This window comes from Didymella exigua, assembly GCF_010094145.1.
Source record: "Didymella exigua CBS 183.55 unplaced genomic scaffold M421scaffold_68, whole genome shotgun sequence".
NCBI lineage: Eukaryota > Fungi > Ascomycota > Dothideomycetes > Pleosporales > Didymellaceae > Didymella > Didymella exigua.
The window spans coordinates 11,635-37,992 of record NW_022984842.1 but is presented as its reverse complement, the minus strand read 5'-3'; the positions used below and the strand labels follow the sequence as shown (position 1 = coordinate 37,992).

Sequence of the window (26,358 nt, the reverse complement as noted above, 5' to 3'; positions counted from 1 at the left end):
GAGGCGGGGTGAGGCGGGGTGAGGTGAGGTGAGGTGAGGTGAGTTGAGGTGAGTTGAGGTGAGGTGGAAGATGGGGGGAGGGGAAGATGGTGGTTTGAGTGCGAACTGAGAAGGAATAAGAAATAGCGACAAGACTACTACGAAACGGCGGCAAGACTAGCACAAAGTGGTGACAAGACTACTACGAAATCGTGGCAAGACTAGCACAAAGTGGTGACAAGACTCGACGGGGCGAGAAGAGGTGGTGAAGAATCCCGCTCGAGCGAGTACGACTATACAAGTACACTAGCACCATAAAAGTACACAGGCACGCTCTACAACGGCTCCGTCGCCGTATCGGCACGGGGCGCGCGCACAAAGTCCTGGAACAGCCGCGCCTGCGCGCTCGTCTCGAGCAGCTCACTCGCCCCGTCCGCCCTCCCCGCAGCACCGAGCTCGTCCAGCGCGCGCACGCCGCTCTTCTCGCCGGGTCGCGCAAATCCCTTGAACCCCCTCCTCCGACTCCCAAACTCGATGCCCTGCCCGGCCTGCTCAAGCGGCGGCGTGACGTCGTTTAGGGCGCCGCGGGCGACGGCGGCCTCGGCGCCCGAGGCGCGGCGGACCTTGAGGTGCACGCGGCCGTCGTTGGAGACGGCTGCGAACAGCGGGTTGACGGGCATCTTCTTGCCGCCGGGGGTGGTGATGTCAATGGTCTCGACGTCGCGCACGACGGCGTGGTGGTCGGCGCGCGAGCCCGTCTGGCCGAGGTGCTGGTCCAGGGTGACGAAGCCGCCGACGCCGAGGCGGGCGTAGTTGTCCCTGCTGAAGGCGGTCAGGCGCGGCTGCAGGACGCGCGAGGTGACGGGCGCGGGGCTGGCCTGCGGGCCCAGGATGGGGTGCGAGGCGAGGTAGGCGCGGGTGCGCAGGTAGCCCAGGCCGGCCGAGGGGTGGGTCGAGGTCGGGGCGCGCTCGGGGTCGATGATGTAGTTGTCGTAGTCGCGGCGCGAGTCGTGCTGCTGGTAGCGGCTGTTCTTGTCCCTGACGGGCGGGAGGCGCAGAAAGGGGGTGATGAGCTTGGTGACGAGCTTGGAGCGCAGCGGGTCGAGGGCCGTCTCCTTGCGCAGGGCCTTGATGCCCGCGGCCACGTCGTCGGGGGTCATGGCGGCCCACTCCTTCTCGCGCGCCGCCTGCCAGGCCTGCGCCTCGGCTTCGTCCATTGGGGCGAGGTCGCCGGCGCGGGCGGCGGCCAGCTGGCGGGTCGTGTAGATTTCGTTCTTGACAAACTCGACGAGGTGCTCGTTGAACTCGCGGCGGCGCTTCGCAATCTCCTTGGCCAGGTAGGCGGAGAAGTCGTCGGCGCTCTGGCCGGGCAGCCAGGGGCCGTCGTGCTTCCAGCGGCGCGTGTTGTGGACGTCGCCGCTGACGGGCGGCGGCTGGAAGGGGGTGAACTGCTGCTCGCGGCCCTCGGCCCGCCACTGGCGGTACTCGCGGGCGCGCTTGTTCTCGCGCAGAGCGCGCAGGAACAGGCCGCTCTCGTCCAGGCCGGCGCGGCGGTACGAGGTGGTGTCGTCGCGGGGCTCAAAGGCGCTGGGCGGGGCCGGCCCGGTGACATCGGGGCCGGCGACGTGGCGCATCATGGGCACGGCCATCTGCTCCCACTTCTGGCGGGTGCGCACATGGTCGGCGGCCGAGTCGAAGTCGGTCACGTCCTCGATGGTGTCGAGCTGGGCGATGCGCAGCACGGGGTCGCTCGTCTGCAGCAGGTGCGAGCGCGCGGGCAGGTTGCGCTTCAGGCCCCAGTCGCCGCGGGCGCGCGAGCTCTTGGTCGTCGTGATGGCCTGGTGCGTCGGGTACGGCAGCGTCGCAGAGTCGGACGCCTTGGTGACGCCGGCGCCCGTCGTCTCGCCCACGACGGGGCGCGGCAGCGGGTTGGGCAGCGCGAAGAGGCGCGAGTTGCGCAGCAGGTGCGCCGTCGGCGAGAGCCTGTTGCGGGTCACGCGGGGGACGGCCATGGCGAAGCCGCGTGTGGGCGTCGAGGGCGTCGAGGGCGTCAATAACGGTGTTGCCCGCGTGCAGCAGCCGTCGACATTTCTGAAGACGAGTGCGCACAGACCCGAGGCACTCCCGCAACTCCGACCGTCGACGGCGCAGCATCCGGCAATGAGTGGTTATGCGGTGATTGTGCAGTGACTGTGCAGTGATTGTGTAGTGACTGTAGTGATTATGTAGTGACTGTAGTGACTGTAGTGACTGTAGTGAACATGTAGTGACTGTAGTGAACATGTAGTGACTGTAGTGAACATGTAGTGACTGTAGTGATTATGTAGTGAACATGTAGTGACTGTGTAGTGACTGTATAGTGACTGTGTAGTGACTGTGTAGTGGTTGTCTACGCGTGTATTGATTATAGTGCTATGAACAGCAGCCATGGGTGTTGCAGTTGTGATTACAGTGTTTTCAACTCCACTGCCCTTTGGCTCTACGCCGCTGACCTGCAGCTCTCTGCGCCCCTTGCCCGTTGTGCGCCGTGCTGTTTGTGCTGCCGGGACATGTTCGTCTTCACCAAACGCAGCCTCACCAAACGCAGCCTCACCCGTTGAGATCTCTGTCCCAGTCCTGCCCGTCGTCGTCGTCGTCGTCGGCCTCGTCCTTTGCGCGGTTGTGTCGCGGGACGTGGCCTTCAATGGCCATGGTGCAGCCCGCAGGCAGCGTCGGTGGCTGTGGCGGCGCGCCGCTGGACTCGCGCTCCGTGACCGTGTCCTGCACCAGGCTGCCGCTGGCCTTGGGCACGGCGCCTGGCTTCTCCCCGCGCTCCAGCGCAAGCTCCGCCGTGGCGCTGGCGTGCGCGGCCCATGCATCCTCGACGTCGGCCTCTTCTGCTGTCCTCGCGGGCGGCGGTGCAGCCTGCTTCGTTCGCGCGGGCAGTGCTGTGCGCAGCTCCGGCCCGTTGTCGACCATGAGCTCCAGCTTGTCGCCGTGGGCCCCTGTGCGCAGCCACGCGGGCTCCTCGTTCAGCTGCACCTTGACGTACAGCGCCCGCTTCGCGCAGTCGGCGGAACACCACACCTCCAGCACCTTGCGCTCTACAATCTCTACGCCCCGGTCCGTGTCGACAAACTGCTTGCGGGCCGTCGACGGCGCGCGCATCTTGGGCCGGGGGCACAGCGCGTACCCGCACTTGTCGGCAATGTTGCGCTCCTCGATGAGCGCGTCGTAGTCGGCCGGCTGGAAGGCGGCGACGGCGTCGGTGAAGTCGCGCGCGTCTGCAGCCGCGGGCCGCCTGGCATCTGCGTCTGGTGAGGGAGGGAAATCGATTAGCGTCATGATCGAGTCGAGCACCTGCGCTTCCGCAGCTTTGCGCTGCTCGAGAATGCTCGCGTGCTGCAGCGCCACGTCTAGGTGGCGCTGCTGCACGGGCTTGCCGTTGCGCTCCGTCATGGGCGGGCCCGTCTTCTTGAGGATAGACTTGGGCGGCATCGTGTGGTGTGGCGGTGGACGGGGATGGGCGGTGTTGCAAGCATACATGGTCGGCACATCTATGCGCCCAGCGTCGACAGGCATCATCAATCGAGGGGCTGCATGACGAAGCCCCCGGCACCTCTTCACTTTGGTACCCTGCGCCGCCCTCGCCCCCGACCTCGACCTCTCGCCCGCAGCCAGACGGTGCACCAGAGCATTCCGTCCGCTGTGCACCGCCCCCAGCCAGCTCTCCGCTGCACTCGCGCCCGGCCACTGCGTCATTCGGCACGCACCGCCAGCTTCCACCGCGCCCGCAGTACCTCGACCCCGACCTGCACCGACCTGCATCGACCTGCACCGCCTGCATCGACCTGCACCGCCTGCACCGCCTGCACCGCCTGCACCCGCCCAGCACCCGCCCAGCACACCCGCGTCCGCTGGCGGCACTCTGATTGCCCGTCTTCTCTGAGCGTCCCGCAGCTGTTTTGCCGCGCGCGAGCTGCCAATGGCGCCCACCATGTTCAAGGTCAGGGCCGTCTACGACTACTCGTCGCCCCACGACGACGACCTGAGCTTCACCACCGGCCAGATCATCACCGTCACCGAGGAAGAGGACGCCGACTGGTACGTGGGCGAGTACACCGACGACGCGGGCACGAGCCACGACGGCCTCTTCCCCCGCAACTTTGTCGAGCGCTTCGAGCCGCAGCCACCGCCGCGGCCCAACCGCGCATCACGGTACCAGCCGCTGGAGCAGCCTGCAGCCGGGTCGGCGCCCTCGACGCCTGTGATCTCGCAGCAGCAAGTCGAGCCCGGCCCTGAGCCTGTGCCTGCGCCCGCGCCCGAGCCGGGGCGCCCCGAGGAGCCTGAAGCGCCCAAGCCCCAGCCGCCGCCGCTGCAGCTCCCGCCCACCGCTGCTGAGCCCAAGCCGTCCGCGGTCCTGTCGCCGCCGTCTGCCGTCCTGTCGCCGCCGTCCCCTCGCTCTGCGCAGAGCAGCCTCCGGTCGCCCGAGGACGCGCCGTCGCCCACAGAAGCCGCAAGAGCGGCTGCCCCCGCGAAGAAGCCCCCGCCCGTCGCCGCCAAGTCGAATGCGTTCCGCGACCGCATTGCTGCCTTCAACCAGCCCGCCGCCGCCCCCATCCAGCCCTTCCACGCCTCTGCCCCGCCGCCGACGTTTGTCAAGAAGCCCTTTGTGGCACCTCCCCCGAGCCGCAATGCGTACGTTCCGCCGCCCAAGGAGGCCCCGCAGGTCAAGACATACCGGCGCGACGAGGACCCCGAGATCGCCGACCGGCAGGCGCAAGACCAGGACGCCGCCGAGAGGTCGGGTCTGACGGGCGCCAGCACCCAGCCCAACGACGCCGAAGACGAGGGGCCGAAACTGAGCCTCAAGGAGCGCATCGCCCTGCTGCAGAAGCAGCAGCAGGAGCAGGCAGAGAGGGCCGCCGCCGCCATGCAGCCCAAGGAGAAGCCGAGGAGACCGGTGCAGAAGAAGAGACTCGAGTCGCACGAGGGCCCCGCCGAAGACAGCGAGGATACGGAGCTCGACAAGGTCGTCAGCGCCGGCTCCGCCACACGCGCCTCCACCGACCACGCTCGCCCGCCGCGAACCCCGCACGACATCAAGGCGCCCGAGTCGCTGCACCACGACCGCGAGCTGCACAGTGACGCCAACGATGCCGACCAGTCCGGCGCCGGCGAGACCGAGGACCAGGCCGACTCCACCAGCGTCGACGACGACGACAAGCGCACAGCTGGCCATCCGCCGCCTGTGCCACAGAGAGCACCGGCTGCGACACAAAGAGCACCGGCTGCGACACGAGAGCCTGATGCTGGCGGCGAGCAGCACCCTGGCGAGGAAGAGGAAGACGACGACGAAGAGGAAGATGAAATGGACGCCGAGACCAGGCGCAAGCTGGAGCTGCGGGAGCGCATGGCCAAGATGAGCGGCGGCATGGGCATGCCCGGCATGTTTGGCGGCATGCCCATGGGCAGCCTGCCACCGAAGAAGAAGAAGTCGACTGCCGACAGCAGGAAGGCCGACGACGCCGAAGACGCGCACGCGCCGCAGCAGCGCGTCGCCATGTTCGCCATGCCCGGCATGCCCGTCAGGAGCCCCGAGCCAGAGAACAAGCAGCTGGCTGTTGCGAGGGAGGACGAGGCCCATGACCCCGTCACTGGAGCGCACGCAGCAAACGCGCTGCCGGACATGGAGGACGTGACGGCGCAGGCCATGTCGACAGCACCAACCGGCGACGGCGCACCGCCTGTGCCGCAAGACCGTAAGCACCTCGTTCCTCGCAAACCCATCAACCCCGACAGCCTCCCTCTTCTCAAACACCTCCAGCTGCCGTACTCGGAGACCGTGTCAAAGACCTACTTGGCCTTTGACGGCGACTCGGAGTATGTCATGACTGTCAGCGTGCTGAGTACGTGCCGCAGACTGACTGGGACTTGTGACGCGCAACGTGCAATTGCTAACCACGCCCAGGACGACCTGCTCCTCCGCCAGCGCCCACTGCCGATCGCTCGGCGCCGCCAGTGCCCGCCGCCTGTACGTTCAAAGTCCACTGCTCTCAACACCTGCTTTCAACAACTGCTGATCGTCGTAGCTCGACCGGTCCCGCCGCCTCTGCCGCCGATTGCCTCGCCAAGCCCAGGCTCGGAGTCTGGCGACGAGCTGACGGACGTGGTCCAGTCGCCCAGAAGCCCGCCGCCATTCCCACCGCCACCAAAGCGTGCCTCCTACTTTGGCGGAGAGCAGACTACCGATTCGCCTGATCGTCGGGTACCGCCCATCCCCCTGGCCAGCCCCACGTCTCCGTCTGCCCGTCTTCCCCCGCCTCCGCCACCGACTGCCGCACCGGGTGTTCACCGTGCCGAGCTGCCGGTGAGGAAGCTCGACCACGAGACCGACTACGAGGGCGACTACGACACGGACACTGCTTCAGGAGACGCCCACAAGGATGCCCTCCAGTCCCACGCCCGCGAGCCAAGCCTAGACGCAAGCACTGCTGGCGGATCTCCCACCATACCGCATGGCATCCCTCCACTTCCCCCAACAGCCCATCGTGCTGTACCGCCGCCTCCTCCGCAGCAACCCCCGAGTCGGCCATCGATGGATCCTCCGAGTCGGCCATCGATGGATGCCCCTCGCGGCGCGCCTCCTCTGCCCCCTGTTCCTCCTCCTGCGCGAACACAGGAGGAAGAAGACGACGAGTACGATCCCTACAGGTACAACTCACAGGCAGTAGCCTCGCCTACCACTGGAGCGCCGCCCGTTCCTAGAGGCATGCCCCCGCTGCCTCAAACCCGCCCGCCGCCACCGATGCCGCCCGCCGCTCCTCCCGTTCCCCAGCATCAGCCGGCCGACTCGTCTGAAGACGAAGACCTGTACTCGGCGCCTGCGCCCAGAAAGTCTCACGATAGACCCCCGCCGCCGCCGCCTCAGGCTCCTCCTCACATGCAAGCGCCTCCGCCGCTGCCGCAGGAGCGGGCACCACCGCCACCTCCGCCCCACGCCCCGCCTCCATTGCACGCTCCACCGCCGTTGCACGCTCCACCGCCATTGCACGCTCCACCTCCACTGCACGCTCCACCGCCGCCGCAGGCGCCACCGCCGCAGCTAGGCGTGCCCTTTCAGCAGCCGCAAGCAGAGCTGCAGCCGCGGTCGTCCATGGGCGCAAGGAAGTCGCTTGACGCTGGCCGGACATTGCAGGGTCGAGTGTCGATGGACCAGCAGCGCCCTCAGACCAGCCAAGACTTCATGGCCGGCGACATTGATGTCGGAGCCTCGGCCCATTGGTGGACGAAGCCAAAGACGCTGCCGCCCTCGCTCCAGGCCCGCAAGGACGTGCTCGTCGACCTGCAAGAGTCGCAGTCCGGCAACATTGTGGAGAAGCTGGTCTCGGTGCTGTTCCTCGACTACTCACAGACCATCATCTCGGCACGCTTCGACAGCACCAACGCATCCGAAGTCGAGCTCGAGCAGCGCCAGGAGCCTCCACCGCCGCGCCTGCGTCCGGACCAGCTCGAGAGCGCCTACGAGCAGTTTGGCCGCCGCATCGGCAAAGACGCCGAGTCGAAACAGGGCAGCGTCGTGGGCACCGGCACGCCCTTTAGCTTCGTCGACGAGCTGCTGAAGGCGCATCCGGACGCCCTCGCGCCCGTTTCAACGCGCGCATACGGCGCCCTCGTGTACGCCAACCTCGCCAACGCTTCCACCCAGTCGCACGACGAGATCCGGCCCGGCGACATCGTCACGTTCCGCAACGCCCGCTTCCAGGGCAAGGTCGGCGCCATGCACGCCAAGTACGCCGTCGACGTCGGTCGGCCTGACCACGTCGGCGTCGTCGTCGAGTGGGATGGCTCGAAGAAGAAAGTCCGTGTCTGGGAGCAGGGCCGCGAGCACAAAAAAGTCAAGCCCGAGAGCTTCCGCATGGCTGATTTGAGATCGGGAGAGGTGAGGGTTTGGCGCGTTATGAGCCGCAGCTGGGTTGGCTGGGTGTAGGCGTAGGCGACGGCGTAGACGGCGGATGGGAGTGTAACTAGATAGTGAGTAGCGTTGTTGTGGGTGTATGTATATGCATTGCATTGGTACTCTTCTGCCCTGCCTCTTCACTTTTCCCTTTTTCCTTTTTCCTTTTTCCTTTTTCCTTTTTCCTTTTCCCTTTTTCCTCTTCCCTCTTCCCTTTCCCTCTTCCCTGTCGCTCTTCCCTTTCCCTCTTCCCTTTCCCTCTTCCCTTTCCCTCTTCCCTTTCCCTTTTCCCTTTCCCTTTTCCCTTTCCCTCTTCCCTTTCCCTTTTCCCTTTTCACAACTCGATTCGTTACCATTGCCTGGCTACGGACCCGTACACGGACTACAACTTCACACCCACAGCTTTCGCGAATAGCCCTGATCCGATTTCCCCTCCGCCTCCGCAGACTCAACCCGCCACCGCTTGCAGAATGCACAGACGGATCGAGTGCGCCCGCCATACTCAGAGTTGATGGAGCCGTGCGGATCCGCATCGCAGCCGAGCATCAATTTTGGCGCGTGGACGCCGCGCATGGAAAACCGGACCTACGCGTCGCGGACGGAGACTGGGGATGTGGATGTGTGCCTTGCGGGTGGATGGCGACTCGCATACGCCTGAGCGCAGGGGAGGGTGTGCGTTATGACCCACTTCGACCCAGCTTTGGCTCTGCATACCGACCCCGAGGCGTGGGTAGGCTAGCTGCTGCTGCTGCTGCTGCTGCCGAGTCTGGGGAAGGAGATGGCTGGGAGTGTCTTGCTAGGCTGTTAGGGAAACGTGAGCTCGCGTGCTACCTTTCCAGTCGTCGCTGCCACAATGACTACACCGAGTCACGGCGGGTATAGTCCATGCCGAACTATTTCCGTACGTAGAAGATGGGCTATATCCAATTCTACACTCACACTCACACCCGCGCCGGCTCTGTCTCGCGTGCAGCTGCGCGCAACCAGCTTCCGGCTTCAATGCAGCCTGCCTACCCTTCAGGAAATGCAGGATTGTGCTGCTGTGCAGCCCCCCTGCTCGTTCTGCGAGCCCCCTCGCTCCGCGATCCCCCCTCGCCATCGCCCCCTCGCCATCGCCTGGACATGACGTCTTGCTGTGCCGCGAAAAGCCAGTTCGCTGTCGAGTATACAGATATGCAGGGACGTCGCTGTAGCCTTACGGGAATTATCTTGGCCTCAAGCCCCCAGCTGGACAAGGGTTGTCAATATCAGTGTTCTGTGATCCGATAGGCTCACGACGAGGCTGTGAAGGGAGGCTTGCATGCAGCATGTCAGCAAGGCAGATCTGCTGTGAGGATGCATGTGAGTCCACCTCCGATATTGCGAAGACCGAAGAACTGCATGATAAGTCCATTTACCTGGGACAATGACGCTACGGGCGGTAAATGCTCCTACTGCTCATTACTTTGGAGGATTACCGCGGTTGATGACGAGGGCGCTCTTACTCCGACCGAAGCCACAAAGAGCAGGGGCGGGTGTGAAATCATCAAGGTCTGCCCGGGGGATCTTGAGGGGGGTCTAGGGTTGGTGCACTGCCAGATCTGCGACGGTCATGTTCCGGACATGGACGAGCGATACTCCAGCGTATGAAGTCCAGCCAAGCACGCAAGGCTGAGTCCGTCGCTGGAGTTCGCATATCGCGCTCCACTTCGCGTGGGAAGCGTCCGCTAAACAGCGCTTGTCGTACGGTTAGATCGCATAGCCAAGCATCATAGTGCAACGAGGCGGTCGGAGTCATGAATGAACGGGTCTTTGGTATCAAGGCGCTTGCTGAGCCACTCAGCCAGCCTTCAGGCGTCCGGCATGTGGCTTGGGGCGATGCCAATCGAGACCGGCGGAGTTTAGAACTTTTCCATGCGTGTGGAAAGTAGTCGAAGACATGAAATGCGATATGCTGCAGGTTGTAAGACATCTCGACATGATCGTGTACTTGCCGTTCATAAAGACGGTTGAGAGGCCGCCAAAGTGGTTAAAGCAAGCCACATGGAGTTCCGCACCAGCAGAGTGCATTGACAACGCATAGATGACACTGAGTGTGGACTGGCCAAGTCTTGCGCATTTACAAGATCGTCATCTATTGTGTCGTGAGTGTGGTGTTGATTCGGCAGTGCTATGGAGCAGGTTCCCTCCTGTCCCGTCAAACATCAGGTCAATTCGTGCCATTCGCACTGAGCGGTGTTGCAAGATCAGAGCGGCAATTGAGGAAGTGTCGCTTTTGGTCAGGATACCTTGGCACCAGAACTGCGCGAACGGCCGCATAAACCTTGACCGCCTAGCAAGGCTGTAGAGTTGCGGAAAACTGGGATGACTGGGTGACTCGACCCGACCGCCACAAAACGGTTAAAGACGCTAGTGTGACCCGTGCGTCTGGTCTTCTTCATGAGGCCGGTAGCAGTGATTGCAGTACTCGCGCTCTCGGTATCTTCATTGTAAGCAGCCTTCGACCAGAACGCGAATCAGCAGCAAAGGCAAACTCGGATGTGCGCATGAAGACATCGCCGAAGAAATCATTGGTTGGGTGACGGGCGGTCTCAAGAAAAGCTGTGAATCGTCAAGCCAAGTCACTTCTTCCCCAGATGGGCTGGCTCAAGGCAACGAGGCAGTGGCTGCTCATGCGCGCTCAACTTGCTGCCTGCTACATCCGCATCGAAAGACCGTATCGCGCCGACTTGCTCAACACTGATGACGAGGGCGCTGAAGACGAAAATTCTGCTGTCCAAAGATTGTACGTCGCAAGTGCGGCGGCCAAGTGAGGTCTGCACGCACGCACGACGCGTCTCCCGCAGGACGGGCGCTAGCGCTCGTCTGCCCCACCAGCAAATGAACGGCAGAGCGCTGCATCCTTCCGTCCCATCACCCAGTCCCACCCTCGTATTTCATGAACAGAGCAATATGGGTCGGGCATTGGGCGCACACGCGCAGATCGCCAGTCCTACGTCCCTGACGGGAGCGACTCGTGTGTGTGTGCAGGGTGAAAGGCCTGCATAGCCTCCACACTTCACGCACCGACCGTGCAGTTGATCACTGGACTCGCGCAATAGTTCGCATCACTAGCATCGCAGGCAAACAGGCAAACAGGCGTTTAGACGCGCTCGAGCGCGTCGTAACTGATGAGCACGCGGTCCGCACCGACTTGGGCACCGAGTGTCGAGATGTTACTGGCAGATTTGGAAATGCGTGCTTCAGCACCGGCTGTTGATTGCTGCCCATCGAGTCGGAGACATTCTGGCGACCAACCGCAACAAAGGGCGCACGGAAGAGCTCGATGATTCTTGGAAAATTGGATTTTCTGAAGAACCATGCTCGTCTCCTTCACAATCAGGCAAGTCTGCGGCCGCTGGTAAGGCATCCGTTGTGGCTGGTCTCCATTGTCCGGGCTGTGCAGCAGCGCAAAAGCCATTCACCGCTGGACCCCAAAACGCTCGGCCCTCTTTTTTTCAAGTCGCAAAACCCGCTCCTGAGGCCTTCCATTCTGATCTGTTCTTATGCGAAGATGTTCCCTCAGATCCACCGCTATTCTTCACCATCCATTCCACCTAGTGTGCACTTCAGGCTACAATCAGGCCCGTCGGCACACTCACACCTCATTCGGCCTTGCAAGGCTGATCGATTGGCTCTGACTCCTGCATAACCCGCTGCAGCCTTCTACTGTACTACCACCAGCTTGCTTTGACACCTCGCCTCTCTTACTCGTTCTGCTATTGGTACGCCTTGTCCCTCAATACTTGTGTCCACACTTTTGTACTTACGAAGTGTCTCAGTTGCTTCGTCATCCAGGCCTCGAAATACAGCAGAATACGAGGGTTACTGCCTGATACCCTGAACATCACACAAGTCCTCCAAGATCGGTAGCAACATTTAGTTACATCGATACTTCCTACTTGTACCTATCAGAGCTTCAGTCTCACAACACCTTTACTACTGGACACTCCTTCTTTGTGTCCGCGCACGTCTGATCAGGACTCGAATTCAGATCATCGTCATCAAGCAGACTCCAGCATCACATCCTATTTCTGATCCGCCATACCCAGAACGCAGGCTATTATACCATACCGTCTTCCTGTTTACTGGTTGCTACAGCGGTCCATCTCACCCATGTGTCGAGTCGACGAGAAGATATACGTCCGCTCGGACGGACGTCGCTCCAAGTTTCAGGACACCTCACTCTGTGAGCGAGGAAGGCGGCGAGGCAAGATGTGCTCCAACGCGGAAGTGCGTCGGACCGAGTACCCTGATCCGACTTCGTCACCCATCGCGAGCAGCCCGATCACGCCCAGCTTTAGCACACAGGCCCGTCGACCTTCGGCGTCAAGCAGACCGTCGACGAGGGATGGATCTATCAAATCTCTAAAACCTGAGATCCACATCGACCTCACTGTCAACAAGGGCAAACCATACTTCTCCATCACCACCGGGAAGAGCAAACGCGAGTCAGCAGGATCTAATTCCGCCTTCGAGTCCGGTGGCTCTGAGGCGTCTCATGCTGTCCGAACCGGATATCCTGAGATCTTGCATCCGTCTCTGAATTCACACCTCCGAACCCAGTCAAGTCGTTATCGCCACCCATCACCAGACGAATCCATCCCGAGCTCCAGCCGCCTGTCACACGTCTATCACAACTCTAGCGACTACGATACACCAAGCCTAGCAACAGGAACAACCGCCACATCCAGCGGTACCCGTCCTGTCATACACCATACCCCTCATACCAGTGCGATGCCAGCTCAGATCAACACCACCCTCGGTCAAGCTGGTGGCCCTGCCAGTCCGTACCGCACGACTGAGGTTGCGCCGAGGGCTTCGCGCAACAATGGCTCGTACACGCCTGAGATCACGGGGCGTGACGAGGACAAGAGGCGGCGACACGATGAGCAGCGGAAGCAGCACGAAGCCGCTGACCGCGAACTTGTCGCCAACTCAGTGAGCGAGGAGAACCAACGTGCTCACTTTAGCCGTGCCGAAGAGCGAGCGAGCAAAACCTTCGCCGGACGCACAGATGGGCGTGAGCAGCGACGGCGACAAGACCACACGGCCCAAGCCGCAAAAGAGGCCGCAGCGAAAGAAGCTGTAGCACGAGAAGCCGCGGCGCGCGAGGCCGCAAGAAAGATGTCACAGACATCCAAACCAGCCGCACCGTCTCGCAGAAACTCTGTTCGCATATCTGCTACAGAAGCTACCAAACAACAGCTCATCGATGCCGAAGCCCGTCAAATGCGCAAAGAGCGTGCAGAAGCAGAGGTTAGGGAACGGGAGGAGCAGTTGTACCAACAGCAGCCACCTGCCTTCCAGCAGCAGCAGTCAGACTCGAGGCACTACGACCAGCCCGTGCCTCGCCGCAACAGTCTCTCCAGCCAGGCACGCCCGGACCTGATCAGGTCAAACAGCAAACGCGGCGCTGCTCCTGAACCACGCGAACCGCGTCGCGAGCCACGCCAACCCCCTGTATCGTTCTACAACAATACTACTCGCACCGACCTGCCACAAGCCCGCGAGCCGCGCCGGCCATCGTCTTCGCACGCAAACAGACCTTTCATGCCCACTGCACCCTCCGCTGACTTGTGGGATGTGCGCAATGTGAGCCAGGCTTTGCCGAGTGCCCGTAACATGGGACAGCCACTGCCGAGAGCTCGTGGCCCTGGCGTCGGACATAACTTCCCGCAACCACAGGCGAATGTCTCTTATCCGCAGCAGGCGAGCCACCGCATGCAGCAAGCGCTGTACACTGACGAGTACCAGACTGATTCCGAGGATGGTCACGATCCCTGTAGCCCTAGGAGGAGACACTGAGGTCTCAACGTGGTTTTGTTCTTCTTATTCGAGCCGGCTGAGTAAGACACTGTACAGGCGTTTCTTTCCCTGATTGTTGGTCTTCAGGCGCTTGGCTTCCCAGTTGATACCCTTCTACCCCGGTGCTCGTCAAACGATTTTAGAGTTCACTTTGCTATTTTACGATGTAGCCGAATTCTTTGCGCGTAATCTTGCCACATAGACATACCCCGACTTCATTGCTTTCTGCGTACACAAATATATCTTACACATGCTCATCAACTGCATCCCATCATCGTCTGTCCATGCCTTTAGATTCAAACTCAATATTGACCTTAACCCGCGTCTGGGTGGTGTTGAACGATTCTCGGCTGCAGGCTGAGTTGCGGGACGTGTGCACGTCAACACGGAAACTGGAGAGGGTATATTACCAAGATTTCTGGTGATGGCTAGCAATTTCAAATTGAAATCGACGTGACTTGATGGAGAAGCTGGCAGCTAAATGGTATTGAGATGGCTTCATGCATCGCAGCCCCTTGACTGCAGCTTTGGGGGTTTGAGATTCAAATACTTGTGTTTGAATGCGACAGACATCTCTACCCATACTAGATACATGCTGAAATGCTCTTATAAATGCTAAGTAAGGCATAACCGTGTGCCAGACGCTTGAGCTGTGTCTAGCAGATAATCCAGAACGACTTGGCACACGGATCAGTGTTGAAGACATCACTGTCCATGTCATACATTGCCATTCCAGCCTCAGAGCCGAGACCATCCACTGCTCCCACCTAGATGAACAGCTTACTGCCGTGGTACTTCGTCATCTCCCTGTACGCTTGCGACGCAGCCGTGGTCTCACGCTTGGGAAAGTCCTTGAGTGAGACAGCATACGTAGCAACCGAGTGCGCAATGAGCTTTGTGTTGACAACGAAAGCAGTCATGTTCACGTTACCAACATCGTCGCAAAGCTGGTGGTAGCAAGGATCGTACCAGTCGCCGGCTTTGCCGCCGAAGACTTCCGCCTCCTCCTTAGTCTTGATACCCTCCGCTCCGGTGGCAATACCTCCTCCAGGAATACCGTTGCGGATGAAGCCATCGTAGTCACTGCGTCCATCGAATGGAATGAAGGTGTAGTTCAAGCCTTGCGATTCGTACCAGTCGATGTACAGATCACGCAGCTCTTCAGAGCCGTTGGGGTTCAGGGCGTTGGTGGCGTTGTAGATCTGGTAGGCGAAGTTGGGGCTGGCCATCATGTCGTAGTCCATAAAGAGGCGGATCTTTTGGTTCTCTTCTTCGGACAACGATTGCACGTAGTAGTCGGAGCCGAGAAGACCCTCCTCTTCGCCAGCCCACCAAGCAAAGCGGACACAGTTGCTGACGTTGAATTTTGTCAATTGTGTGGCAACTTCGAGGAGCGAGATCGTGCCGGATCCGTCGTCGTTGATGCCGGGCCCTTCGGCGACGCTGTCGCTGTGGGCACCAAGCATGACGCAGTTCTCCGGATCGCCCTCTGTGGTCTGGGCAACGATGTTGACTGTCAAGATCTGCTGAACTTCGGCATCGATGTATGCAATGGCATCGACGCGCTTCTCTTTCTCGAGCTTCTTTAGTACAGGCGCTGCCTCCTCGCCAGATAGACCAAATGTAGCAACGTGATCTGGCGACGGCGTACCCAAGGTACCGGAAACCGCATCATTCTCGTAGTTGTATACGATGGCAGCGATAGCCCCCTTCTGGCCAGCATGCTCTGACTTGGTTCCAAAAGGACACACTCCACGTTTGATGAAAGCAATGTTGCCAGCAACCGCGTCTGGAAAATCGGAAAGCTGGCAGCCCTCGTTATCTACCAGAACAACATCTCCGTGGACTGGCTCCTTGTTCTTGGTAGGCGGAGTCAAGCCCATTGGTGCGGCCGACTTGGGTACATCAGCTCCAAGCACGAGTCGTGATTCGTACACATTGCCAGAGACAGCAGGAAAGCTCTGGTTCGAGATGGTGTAGTAGTCTCCAAGCTGCAGAATGCTTTCGTAGATGTAGGAGAGTGTTCCAAGATGTCCTTCGGATGATCAGTTGTTGAGCGGCAGGTGCACGTGCATTGACCTACCGGCGCTGCCAATGACCCTGGTAGGGTGGTTGTACTCCTCCTCTCCAAGCTTCGCGATCTCAAACAGTTTCTTCGCGCGAGTCAATAGGCGGTCTCCGCTGATCAAGTCCTGCAGTTCTGTCGAGTTGACGAGCGGCTTCGAGCCTGATGGGTGGCCGAGTAGTGCCTGGTTGTTTGACGAGAGCAGAGGGACTTGTAGCGCAGTCGCGCTTGTCATAGCAGCGCACAGCGCCCAACGAGAAGAGTAGACCATCTTATTGTACTGAAAGTAGATTCAGGACGGGAGAAAGATGGAGAAAGAGGTTGTTGATGAATGAGTCGCAGTTGCCATCACGCCGATCATCACGCCGGGCGCGCACGCGCCGCACCTGCGATAACGCCAAATCACGCGCACGCGGAGCGAGTTTCACAAGGCAAGAATGGAGACATGGCTGGTAGGCAGAGATGTGAAGTCAAGAGAGACTGTGAATCGCGACAAAATCTATAATCTCATGGGATGCGTTTATAGAATGTGAGAGATGAGGAAAATGCATGGAACAACGCGTGGAGATCGACGCCCGGTTTTTGAAGAGCCTTTGCACGCGTTCGAGCGGGTTGCAGACTCGGTAGGGCAACCCAGTTGCGGTTTCCTGTGTTCTTCCCCGGCTGAACGAGAGCCGTCTGATCCGACCCGCGAGGTGCCTGCAGCCTCCTTTCGAAAGTGGAGATCGGAGCGTCTGCGAGGCTGCTCGAAACCCTGAATGTGCGGAGTGTCACGCCCTTCGGGCCGGTGACATCACGGCGCGTGCGTTCCAGAACCAAGTCCAGCTCTCAAGCCAAGGGTCATCAAGCATCACCTTGAGGCTTGGTGACGTGCACCTACTCAAAACAAGCAAAGGGCATAATCCTAGCGTAGGCACGCTGGACATCGAATCGAACGTTGCGGAGAGTCACTGTTGATGCACGAGTGGTGGCAGGCTGCTGCAGAACGAGCGGCGTTTGGCAAATAGAGAGCTGCGAGGCTGTGTTATGATCAAGCAACACCGTGCGCAAATCGACAGGTGCCAGCGATGCAGCGGGCCCTCCACGATTCGATAACAAGGAATTAAACGTCCACCGCCATGACGACCCGCTGCTACCCCTGTCGAGACACGTCTGGCTCACCCAGCCCGTCCAGCCCGTTCTTTATATTGTCTTAGTAGGGCCCACCGCAATTCGTTAATTGATCCTCCACAACAGCGCTGGGTGCACCTACTGCGCTCGCCCTGAAACGCTATATTTACTGCTGAGCTGCTCTTATAGCCTCCACAACGACTGCCTGATTACCCTGCGCTTGACACATACACACAGTCACGATGGCACGCCAACATTCGCGCTCGTCGCGGGAGCACACTGCGAGAGGGCACACGTCGCGAGAGTACACGTCGCGCGAATACACAACGGAGAAACCACGCAGACATTCACATCAAAACGGTTCGAGCAGTCCAAGAAACAGTCCTGCAGGCGCATTGCCGCAGTACAACCATAACGGGCATGAGGTTACTAAGGGCATTCACCCCGATGGTGAGAGTGGTAGAAGGGGCTTCCACCCATTGAAGTTCCTGAAGATCGCCTTCAAAAGCAGCAGCACGCCCTCGATGATGGCCAATACGCTTTGGCCCATTGTCCCTGTTGCAATTGCTCTGGTATGGCTTCCACCTTGCATCCAGTCAAGATCAACTGTTGACGAGCTCGTAGCATTTCGCAAAACCAGAATGGGAGCTTGCCATCTTCATCACCAACTTCATCGCCATGGTCCCCGCTGCCAACATGTTGGGCTTTGCTGGTCAAGAGCTGTCGCGCAAGATGCCTCAGAAGGCTATCGCCGTCGTCTTAGAAACCACACTGGGCTCTGTGGTCGAGATCATCCTCTTCATGGTGCTGCTCAAGACAGACAGGGAAGGGTCGAACGTGCAAGTCATCAGAGCTGCCATTCTCGGTTCGATCCTGGCCAACCTCCTCCTCTGCCTCGGATCATGCTTCGTCGCCGGCGGTATCAAGAACGATGTTCAGGAGTTTCACGAAGCTGTCTCGGAGTCTGGAAGTGGTTTGATGCTCGTTGCGTCAAGTGAGTCTTGCAGCCTTACCTCGTGAATTCAGCTAACGTCATCAGTGGCGCTGGTTCTGCCAGCCGTATTCGCCAAGTACTTGATGAACAACACAGATTACACCTTCCCGACAGCGAACTTTGTTGTCGACAACGCGACTAAGATCTCGCGTGGTGTCGCGATCATCTCGCTTGTCGGCTATCTCATCTACGTCGCCTACCAAACCATCTCTCATGATGGCCTTTTTCACGAGATCTACGAGGCAGATGAGCACAAGGATCTGGACCGCCACGAGGAGCTGAGGAAGCCGAAGCTAACACTGACGGAAGCATTCATTGCTCTTATCATCTCTTTGGCTTGCGTCTCGTTGATAGCTATCTTCTTGGTCCAGCAAATTGAGTTCATTGTTTCTCGTGGCATCAGTGATGCCTTTGTGGGTCTTATCTTGATCCCTCTCGTTGAGAAAGTCGCAGGTACGTCCCACAACTTTCCCTCCATTTTGCGATGCTAAGAAACCTCTCAGAACATCTTCTAGCCATCGATGAAGCCTACGATAATCAAATTAACATGGCCATGGCCCACGTCATGGGTGCGTCCATCCAGACTGCTTTGTTCAACGCTCCTCTTGTCGTCCTCGTTGGTTGGGGTCTCGGTGTGCCACACATGGACTACAGCTTCGCCATCTTCGACGCTGTTGCCCTTGTTCTTGCCGTGCTCGTGGTTGGATCATTCCTCCGCGATGGCAAGTCGAATTACTTAGAGGGTGTGTTGTGCATCATGGTGTACATCATCATCGCCATTTGCGCATTTTACTTTCCGAATCCCGCCCACGCTGCGGAGAGCGGAAGCGCTGAGGGTGGCCATTGAGCGGCGATCTCGCAGGGTTCTCTTTGGCAGCAGTTCCATCAGATTGTGTTAATGCGAGCAAGGAGTCATGGTTGCTTCTGTACGATCCTATGAAGCGAGCATCAGCGATGGGTTGTTATTTCTTGGCTGTTAATTAGCGAGCGAAGCCACCATCGTAGATGTTCATAATTTCATCGACTACACATGAATCTACGAAAGCGCAGGATGCATGATCGCGCATACTCAACTCCGGCGAATGCGATGGCTATACATCAATGTCCGTGCCATGATGCTGACCTGCTGATCCTCAGTTCTACCCAGGTGGATACTCGCTCTGCACTAGAATGTGTTAGGTTAGCTCTTTCTGTTGCGGGATATCGTTTATGCGCCCCGCCCACACAGCCGAATTGATCGAACTTCACGAACCCCGACGCTCACGACGACCACTAACCCCAACAGCTCTCCTCTCCCACCGACTCTCCGTAAATCCATACACAGTCGCAAAAATGGGTCGCGTCCGCACAAAGACAGTCAAGAAGTCCGCAAAGGTCATCATTGAGCGTTACTACCCCAAGCTCTCGCTCGACTTCGAGACCAACAAGAGGATCTGCGATGAGGTGAGACGTCCAGAGGCTGCACGAGTGCGCGCTGAAGCTAATGCGCCTGACAGATCGCCATCATTGCCTCCAAGCGTCTCCGCAACAAGATTGCTGGTTACACCACCCACTTGATGAAGCGCATCCAGCGTGGTCCCGTCCGCGGTATCTCCTTCAAGCTCCAGGAAGAGGAGCGTGAGCGCAAGGACCAGTACGTCCCCGAGATCTCCGCGCTCGACTTCACCCAGAACTCCGAGTCTGGTGCTCTCGACGTCGACCAGGAGACCAAGGACCTCCTCAAGTCCCTCGGCGTAAGTTTCGCCCCTCGTCATTTCATTGAGTGCGCCTGTTGACGTGCCCCAGTTCGACTCCATCCCCACCAACGTCGTCGCTGTTTCCCAGCAGCAGACCGTCGAGCGCCCCCGCCGCTTCGGCGACCGCAACGCCCGCAACTAAATGTTGTGCGCGGCTCGGTTCTCCTTTCCTTCTCGATATCCTGAAAACATGGTGCTTGGGGTTGGGAGTTTGCCATGACTACGGCATGGTTTTACGGCTATATATGGCGGCATGACGACTAGGAGTCTGAAAATAAAGGTTCTTCTCCCCCACCAGGTGTCGCTGATTCGAAATGCTGCAAGGCACGACGATGACGCTTGATTGCCATTCCCTTCATCGGGAACCCCTCCCCTCTTTGCTCAGTGATGCTGGTGTGATGTACACATGAGGGCTAGGACCGTACCTTATGGCTGGCCCGTCATCAGGTAAGTGAGCCTCTTTTCTTGTCTTATGCTAGTCTTGACCACCTCTAAGTCAATCAATCAAAAGTGTTTCTTCAGGTCTTCACTCACGCAAGCTCTTCTCGGTGATGGGGATATCTGCGCTAGTCATGCATTGAGACTGAATATCTGAATGTTGCGCTACCGGTCAATGACCTGCCCGTTTCGCTGATGCGTTCATGTGTGGGATCCATCAAGTTTTTTCGAAACACCGAACGCCAGCCATGTCGTCTAGAAGGTCGACCATATCTCAGATCGTCTGTCATCGGAACTCTAGACCCAGGAGGTAGTCAATGTCCCAAGTCACCATTGCTGTTCGAGAGCGCCTGACAGTTTTTCAATGTATCCATTACCTTTCCCTCGCTCACACCAGTACAGCCTCAATGCAAAGCATCATGATGCATTTACGCATTCCGGACCTCGATGCTCTACTACATCTTCTGGACTTCGTCGCCCATAAACTTCCGAATATCCGCCATGCTGACTTCGCCATCAGCAGTCTGCTGACTGGGACCAGAAGCGCTTGCGGCACCGACTGCCTTCATGCCCTCATCTTTTTGACCAACACGACGAGCTGTGCTGACGCTTGGAGGAGTCCGAGGCTGCGATGGCTGAGAGTAGTTAAATGGTGAGGCAACCTGGGGGTTACCTGGTGCACTTGGCGAATCCCTGGTAGGTGTCTGCGAGCGGCGGGGGGGAGTTGCGCGCGGCGAGAGTTGCGAGGACCTGTCGGACGCAGCGTCGGCGTTAGGCTCTGGGCCTGCTTCGGCGTCCTTGTAGTGCACGGCGCGGAAGTCTGGAGTCTCTCCACGTGCTACGACGATGCGGTCGCGAGAATCTCGTGGAGGTTGAGTGTCGTCGTCATCGTCGGAGCTGCCGCAGCAGGAGCTGAACAGGGCCATGGTGGTGATGATGAAGAAGGCGATAAAGCCACCGGTTATGGGTCAGGTGAGCTGGGAGATAGTCAGTACACTGAAGCGGCGCCTAGGATTTGTGGAAAGGACTGAAAGACATGCGGGATGAATATGAATTGACTGGCGTCGAAGAGCTTGTTTGAAAGATCTCATGGTCGAAGTCGTATGAGTCGTTTGTGGATCAAGCGCGGAGAGCTCAGGTGCTTAAAATTATGTTTGCGAGCTGCCTAAAGCTCATACTGTCACCGTCGGTGAGTGTTCGTAACTTGACTTCGTCACTCGCGCGCTACATGGTAACCAATTTGACCTTGCGAATTCACAGAACACAATATTTAGAGCCACCGAGCTTTCTATTGCTAGAGCAGTCTCCGACTGAAGAATCGAACTTGCATTACATTCTACTGCAGGCGAATGTCGGCTTTCCGCCAAGCTGGGTGTAGTCATAAGACCGGCGTAGCATGCTCGGCCTATCAACAAACACCCCACTACCACCACAAACACTCCACCACAGCATTTCCCTAGGCTCTTCAAAGATCATCATGAAGTTCAACAAGTTCGAAGTCCTCGCGTCCCTCCTCTGCTCTTGGCTTGCGGGCTTCGCTCTGGGTCTCTGGCGCTCCGAAGGCTCGAGATCTCTATTCGTTTGCAAGGACACCAAGGACTTCACCAATTTAGACTCCCTATACCACTGACCGCGAGACCGGATTGGTCATCGCAATCTTCGCCGCGGTCGCCACAGTCGCCATCTATAAGTGCGTCAGCGCCGACAAGACCATCGCCCAGCTTAACCGTAATGTTGGCGAAGTGCACACCATGGCCATTATTGACCTCCAGAATGCTCACCGCAAGCACGTCATCAAGGTCAAGTCGACCCACAACCAGAACATGCGCAAAGCTCAGAACGAGATCCGCCGCGTTACCCTCAACTTCGACCGCTTCAACAGCGAATACGACTACATCGCCACCATGTACCAGACCAGACGCGCTTCAACTTTGAGCGAGATGACCACATCGACTACCTCGAGAAGAAGCTCAAGGAGTTCCGCCAGCTCAGCTCCGCAACTCCGACTGCGTCGTTCTCTGCGCCTGCCTCCTAGACTCACTTAGACAACCCTCCTCGTCGCGGTCGTGCTGCTGTTACTGCCCCCTCACCCCTCTCCCAGGATTCGATGGTGCAGGTACCAGAGGTTGAGGAGGAGTAGGTCTCGAGATGGAATTGCAATTGACATTGGACACCTCCTAGGTTTGTCGAAATAGTTTAGAGGTGACGGAGATACCCGCTGTATGCGGGGAGAATAGGTAGCATGAACCAAAATGGTATCCTGATTCACTTCTCAAGTTGCTGCGACCTCATAATCCGGGAATGGAGAATTCGCTGTGCCACCGTAAGCAGGGAGATACCTCCCGATCATGCCGCCAACTTGCTTCATAATCGCACTTGATGCAATACCCGTGAGCTTGTTAAATGTCCACACACCCCACTCTGTCTGCGGATTAGCTACCTGCGGTGCGCCTGGAAATAGCCTTTGTGCCTTCTCCACGTAGGGTCTGAGCGTCTTCTCGTACTGCTCCAGCGCATTCGGTATGTCATGCTGGCTTCTGCTCACCTCACCCGCAAGCACGTATGCTCCGATGATCGCAGACCCCGCGCCCTTCGTATCTGTCAGCATTGTACAGGAAAGACGACAGGACTTTACTCACCACACCAGAGATCGGACTCGGGCAGTACGCAGCATCACCCAATAGTACCACGCTCCCTTTACTCCATTTCTCCATCTTGACCTGCGCGATCTGCTGCAAGTAATAATCCTCCGCTTTCTTCATCTCCCGCATACACCTCTCACTCTGCCACCCTACACCCTCAAACTCCCTCTCGAACCACTGCTCTTGCGCCTTTCTATCACCATTCCTCATAGCCTCATCAATCTCATCAAATCGGCTCATATTTGAATCAGTAACGGCCACATACGCCCGCGTAGTCCCGTAGCCGTCTGGACGCAAAAGCACAAGGCGACCTCGGGTAGCGTTGTACCACTGTGCGAATTTCGTATCGGTCTCTGTTCGAGGTATGGTGAATAGCACGGAGTACTGTCCCAGTCGTCGGATGTACTCGTCGTTGTTGGGACCGCGGCCGAAAATCAGGCGGCGTGTGCGCGACATCATTCCGTCGGCGCCGACGACGAGGTCGTAAGTGGCTGGTGCCAGACGGTTGGAGAATGTGACGTTTACCTTGCGATCGGTTGTTTCTTCGATAGAAGACACCATCTCATCGAAGATGTAGGTAATCCGGTCCAGGGATTGCGTTGCGTCCATGAAGATCTTCGCCAGGTCGCTGCGGAGGATTTCAAACTCGGAGGTCACGCTCTGTGCTTCAATGTTGCCGCTCGCTGGGAACGTGGACTTGGTGACACCATCTGCGTAGACGAATTGTAGGCCTTCTTCTGTTGTCGTCTTGTCACGCACAGAGTCTAGTAGGCCCATGCGCGAGACGATGGGCACGGCAAAGGAGCGTAGGTCTACTGCTTGGCCGCCGTGGCGCGGGGTAGGCGAGCGCTCGAGGACGGTGATATGGCATGTTGGAATCAATTTGTGCAGCCAGAAGGCGAGGCAGGGACCCGCTATGCCGGAGCCGCATATCAAAATGGTGAGAGGTTGGTGCTCGGGAGCCATGGTGGTGTTGATGTAGAGAACTGGGGACGGTGGAAGACCCGTCGTTACTTGATTGATAAAATGATAACAGTGACAGTGCCCTTGGCGATAAGCTCGGCCATACCGAGACCACCGGGTCAATGCACGCGTCGGGTCAATGCACGATTTCCTCACTTTCTCAACACCACAAAATGAAGCTGTACAGCCACGCACAAAAGCGATGATTGTGAGAAAATTTGGTAGGATGATGTGTTGATGTATACAAAAGTCCTCTGTGAAGGACTGATAATTGCGAGTTGCAGTGCGGCCGCTGCGGGTGGTGACTGTGCGGGAGGGTGGAGGAGCCTCCTCTACAACAACACCATGCCGCGCACGCGCAGAACGGCTCTTTTTTGTACAAACTTCTGCAGGTGCTTTCTGTGATACCTTGCGCTTGCCTGATTGGGATAATTGTATAGATTTAGCAGCGTCGCGCTCTTGCTTTTTGCGCTTGCGATTGGCGGCTTCTTCTGCTCTCCTCTGCCTTGAGGCCTCAAGGCGCGCAGCGTACGCAGCAGAGCGTCTCTCTTTCTCCAACTTGTTGCGTAGCGTTGCAGCAGCTCGCTCCTCGCGTTGATGGTGTTTTGCCACTTCTTCTTCTAATCTCTTTGTCTTATTGAGCCTGTTGCAATGACGTGCGTCGCGTACTTTGCTGGGGGAGTAGAGGAGGGCTTCGCTGCGTCCCTTCTTCTGTTAGCGTAAGTCAAGAGTCTCCCAATTCTTCTTTAAGGGGTTTTGTGTAGCAACTGCTGCAGAGAGTCCTTTGTTTTTAGCTGTAAGTATCTTACAAGAAGCAGAGAGGTGGTAGAGGGTACAGCAGAGCTGCCTTGTGTTATCTAAGGTGTTTCTACCTACAACAGCTTTGTAACGTTACAATTAATTAATTAAGCGCTAATTGTAGGCCTTAATAGGCAGAGGGGTCTTATACTTACTCTCGCTATTATTGTCCTATTAGCTAAGTACTGCGTTAGGGTTAAGCAGCTATTATGAGCTCTTTCGTGAATGTTTGCTGCCAGGATTGCCAGAAGAGCATAAAGAAGTCGTTCTTAGGCACGCCTAAGATGCCTTGGCTATCGTGGAGGTGCTGGGTGACGGCACTGCTGTAGTTTTGAGCCAATGGAGCGAAGCACACAGCGTTGAGCAGCTGCAGCGACTGAGTACTGTGTGGAGGAAAGATTGCTAGCAGAATCTTGTGCTAATTGCAGAAATTAATAAAGGCTATTATTATATAAGAGCTGTGGCTATTAATAATAAGCAATTGCTAGCTTCTGCACGCTTTCTTCTTAGTGTAGCAGTTAAATAACTGCTCTAGCTAGGCAGGCCCTACCTTATTACTTATCTAACCTAAAGGAGTTACAGTTACAAATACTAAGTGTTTTCCTGGCTTAATATCCTCTACCTAGGAGCTTTGTATGGTGTTGTCCTTGCCTGTGAGAATAAGACCTAGAGGCAGAGCACTGCCATCAGCTAGGCTGGCGGATGGGTAGGGTATGCTTTTTTACGTTTTGGCTTATAGCTTCTTAACTAGCAGAGATACGCTTACATAATCTATTATTCAATAGAAGCGCCTAGTATTGCGCCTTCTTATAAAAAAAGAATTAGCTTATTCTGCCTAGTATTAGCTAAGTTATTAACACTACCTAGCAAAGTATACCTATTAATGGGTATGCTTGCTAGGTACCCCCCCTTTTTTAACCTTTTCTAGCCTCTAGCTTGTGCAGTTTAATAGTTATAACAAAACCCTCTACTACAGAAATGTAGAGGTAGTTTTTCTCTTTCTTTTAAGCCCTATTTTGCTAGAATCCATGTATTATTGACAAAGTTTTGGGGGGTACCCACGAAGGACGTTGGAGTATACCCATTCCGCCAGCCTACCATCAGCGCAGACGCTCGCCAACAGCGTCACCCACTCTCTATTGCTGTCCTGTAGTAACTGCCTGTTCTTCTACTTCTTATACAAGCGCTTACTAAAGATCCTCTTGCTCCTAGCAACAAGACTAATAGTAAAGCCTTTCTTATCTATGTTGTACATGTTAGCTGCCCTAATATTGTATTTTTTTAATTTTACTGTGTAGGATGTAACGGTCTAGACTCTTAAGCTAAAGAAGAGCTAGAGCTAGCCGGTTACATTAGCTTAGCCGGCTTGGCTTAAGCTAGATATATATTATCTACGCAGTTAACTAGACGTCTAGTTAACTTGTGCATGCTTTTTAGCAAAAGTTGTTAGGAAGTAGATATCCTTTATTGGCCTTTGGCCAGACTACTACATAGGAGGCTAAAATAGGCCTTATACTTGTTGCTATTATTAGCAGCTTAACGTACCTCACGGACGAGTCGATCAACGGACGAGTCGATCACTTTTGCCAAGCCCTCACCAAAATCTAACCTATTATGGCTCACAACACCACACTTTAGCCCTGCAAAGTGCAGTACGGCCTAGATTACTATTCAGAGACCTCTTCTACATTAATCTTGCACGTTCGCGCGTTGTGTCCAGTCTGATTGCACCTTCTACAGCGCCTTTGGCTCGGCTCACCCTCTTGAGCGCGCACCTGCTTCTTTGGCTTCTTCCCATCACTACGCGCCCCAAACTCCTTTAGAGCTGCTAGTCGCTGCCCATCTCCTACTATTAGGGTCCCCTCCTTCTA

General features: G+C 57.4%; 14 protein-coding genes across 14 annotated transcripts in view; 7 read left to right on the top strand and 7 right to left on the bottom strand.

The window, feature by feature from the left end:
* M421DRAFT_354795 (uncharacterized protein) overlaps nucleotides 1–66 on the top strand; it is a 1,296-nt gene extending 1,230 nt beyond the window's left edge. The window contains exon 3 of the mRNA XM_033589604.1: nucleotides 44–66. The gene's annotated coding sequence lies outside the window, so the exon portion shown is untranslated. The remainder of the gene's footprint in view (nucleotides 1–43) is intronic.
* Nucleotides 1–2,311, bottom strand: M421DRAFT_426824 (uncharacterized protein). Its single transcript, XM_033594508.1, has one exon. It carries the CDS (start codon nucleotides 1,989–1,991, stop codon nucleotides 315–317), a length of 1,677 nt encoding a protein of 558 aa, XP_033442783.1. The 5' UTR covers nucleotides 1,992–2,311; the 3' UTR covers nucleotides 1–314.
* Nucleotides 2,295–3,544, bottom strand: M421DRAFT_426823 (uncharacterized protein). The gene has a single exon (XM_033594507.1). The coding sequence runs from the start codon at nucleotides 3,502–3,504 to the stop codon at nucleotides 2,569–2,571; it is 936 nt and encodes a 311-aa protein (XP_033442782.1). The 5' UTR covers nucleotides 3,505–3,544; the 3' UTR covers nucleotides 2,295–2,568.
* On the top strand, nucleotides 3,460–7,986 carry M421DRAFT_426822 (uncharacterized protein). The gene is made up of 3 exons (XM_033594506.1): nucleotides 3,460–5,720; nucleotides 5,930–5,992; nucleotides 6,051–7,986. The coding sequence occupies exons 1-3, from the start codon at nucleotides 3,956–3,958 to the stop codon at nucleotides 7,946–7,948; spliced, it is 3,726 nt and encodes a 1,241-aa protein (XP_033442781.1). The 5' UTR covers nucleotides 3,460–3,955; the 3' UTR covers nucleotides 7,949–7,986.
* M421DRAFT_354555 (uncharacterized protein) lies at nucleotides 7,971–8,638 on the bottom strand. The gene has a single exon (XM_033589603.1). The coding sequence runs from the start codon at nucleotides 8,446–8,448 to the stop codon at nucleotides 8,056–8,058; it is 393 nt and encodes a 130-aa protein (XP_033442780.1). The 5' UTR covers nucleotides 8,449–8,638; the 3' UTR covers nucleotides 7,971–8,055.
* A 2,442-nt stretch (nucleotides 8,639–11,080) lies between these two features.
* On the top strand, nucleotides 11,081–11,793 carry M421DRAFT_354486 (uncharacterized protein). The gene has a single exon (XM_033589602.1). It carries the CDS (start codon nucleotides 11,220–11,222, stop codon nucleotides 11,583–11,585), a length of 366 nt encoding a protein of 121 aa, XP_033442779.1. The 5' UTR covers nucleotides 11,081–11,219; the 3' UTR covers nucleotides 11,586–11,793.
* A 53-nt stretch (nucleotides 11,794–11,846) lies between these two features.
* On the top strand, nucleotides 11,847–14,140 carry M421DRAFT_354471 (uncharacterized protein). Its single transcript, XM_033589601.1, has one exon. It carries the CDS (start codon nucleotides 12,050–12,052, stop codon nucleotides 13,739–13,741), a length of 1,692 nt encoding a protein of 563 aa, XP_033442778.1. The 5' UTR covers nucleotides 11,847–12,049; the 3' UTR covers nucleotides 13,742–14,140.
* M421DRAFT_426819 (aminopeptidase Y precursor) lies at nucleotides 14,101–16,340 on the bottom strand. The gene is made up of 2 exons (XM_033594505.1): nucleotides 15,825–16,340; nucleotides 14,101–15,776 (listed from the first exon to the last, which is right to left on the bottom strand). The coding sequence occupies exons 1-2, from the start codon at nucleotides 16,075–16,077 to the stop codon at nucleotides 14,509–14,511; spliced, it is 1,521 nt and encodes a 506-aa protein (XP_033442777.1). The 5' UTR covers nucleotides 16,078–16,340; the 3' UTR covers nucleotides 14,101–14,508.
* An 818-nt stretch (nucleotides 16,341–17,158) lies between these two features.
* M421DRAFT_77957 (uncharacterized protein) lies at nucleotides 17,159–18,757 on the top strand (the record flags this gene model as incomplete). Its single annotated transcript, XM_033597368.1, has 4 exons — nucleotides 17,159–17,488; nucleotides 17,541–17,910; nucleotides 17,956–18,363; nucleotides 18,414–18,757. 4 exons carry the CDS (start codon nucleotides 17,159–17,161, stop codon nucleotides 18,755–18,757), a joined length of 1,452 nt encoding a protein of 483 aa, XP_033442776.1.
* Nucleotides 18,758–19,242: 485 nt separating this feature from the next.
* On the top strand, nucleotides 19,243–19,788 carry M421DRAFT_77904 (ribosomal protein S17e; the record flags this gene model as incomplete). Its single annotated transcript, XM_033597366.1, has 3 exons — nucleotides 19,243–19,353; nucleotides 19,407–19,643; nucleotides 19,696–19,788. 3 exons carry the CDS (start codon nucleotides 19,243–19,245, stop codon nucleotides 19,786–19,788), a joined length of 441 nt encoding a protein of 146 aa, XP_033442775.1.
* Nucleotides 19,789–20,456: 668 nt separating this feature from the next.
* M421DRAFT_354385 (uncharacterized protein) lies at nucleotides 20,457–21,228 on the bottom strand. Its single transcript, XM_033589600.1, has one exon. It carries the CDS (start codon nucleotides 21,008–21,010, stop codon nucleotides 20,540–20,542), a length of 471 nt encoding a protein of 156 aa, XP_033442774.1. The 5' UTR covers nucleotides 21,011–21,228; the 3' UTR covers nucleotides 20,457–20,539.
* A 333-nt stretch (nucleotides 21,229–21,561) lies between these two features.
* On the top strand, nucleotides 21,562–22,129 carry M421DRAFT_10480 (uncharacterized protein; the record flags this gene model as incomplete). Its single annotated transcript, XM_033587061.1, has 2 exons — nucleotides 21,562–21,663; nucleotides 21,722–22,129. 2 exons carry the CDS (start codon nucleotides 21,562–21,564, stop codon nucleotides 22,127–22,129), a joined length of 510 nt encoding a protein of 169 aa, XP_033442773.1.
* Nucleotides 22,130–22,356: 227 nt separating this feature from the next.
* On the bottom strand, nucleotides 22,357–23,692 carry M421DRAFT_96728 (FAD/NAD(P)-binding domain-containing protein; the record flags this gene model as incomplete). The annotated part of the gene is made up of 2 exons (XM_033598417.1): nucleotides 22,357–22,674; nucleotides 22,724–23,692. The coding sequence occupies 2 exons, from the start codon at nucleotides 23,690–23,692 to the stop codon at nucleotides 22,357–22,359; spliced, it is 1,287 nt and encodes a 428-aa protein (XP_033442772.1).
* A 934-nt stretch (nucleotides 23,693–24,626) lies between these two features.
* Nucleotides 24,627–24,902, bottom strand: M421DRAFT_410446 (uncharacterized protein; the record flags this gene model as incomplete). Its single annotated transcript, XM_033590381.1, has 1 exon — nucleotides 24,627–24,902. A coding segment is annotated over one exon (219 nt), but the record flags the coding sequence as incomplete, so codon positions are not given.
* Between the last annotated feature and the right edge of the window lie 1,456 nt (nucleotides 24,903–26,358).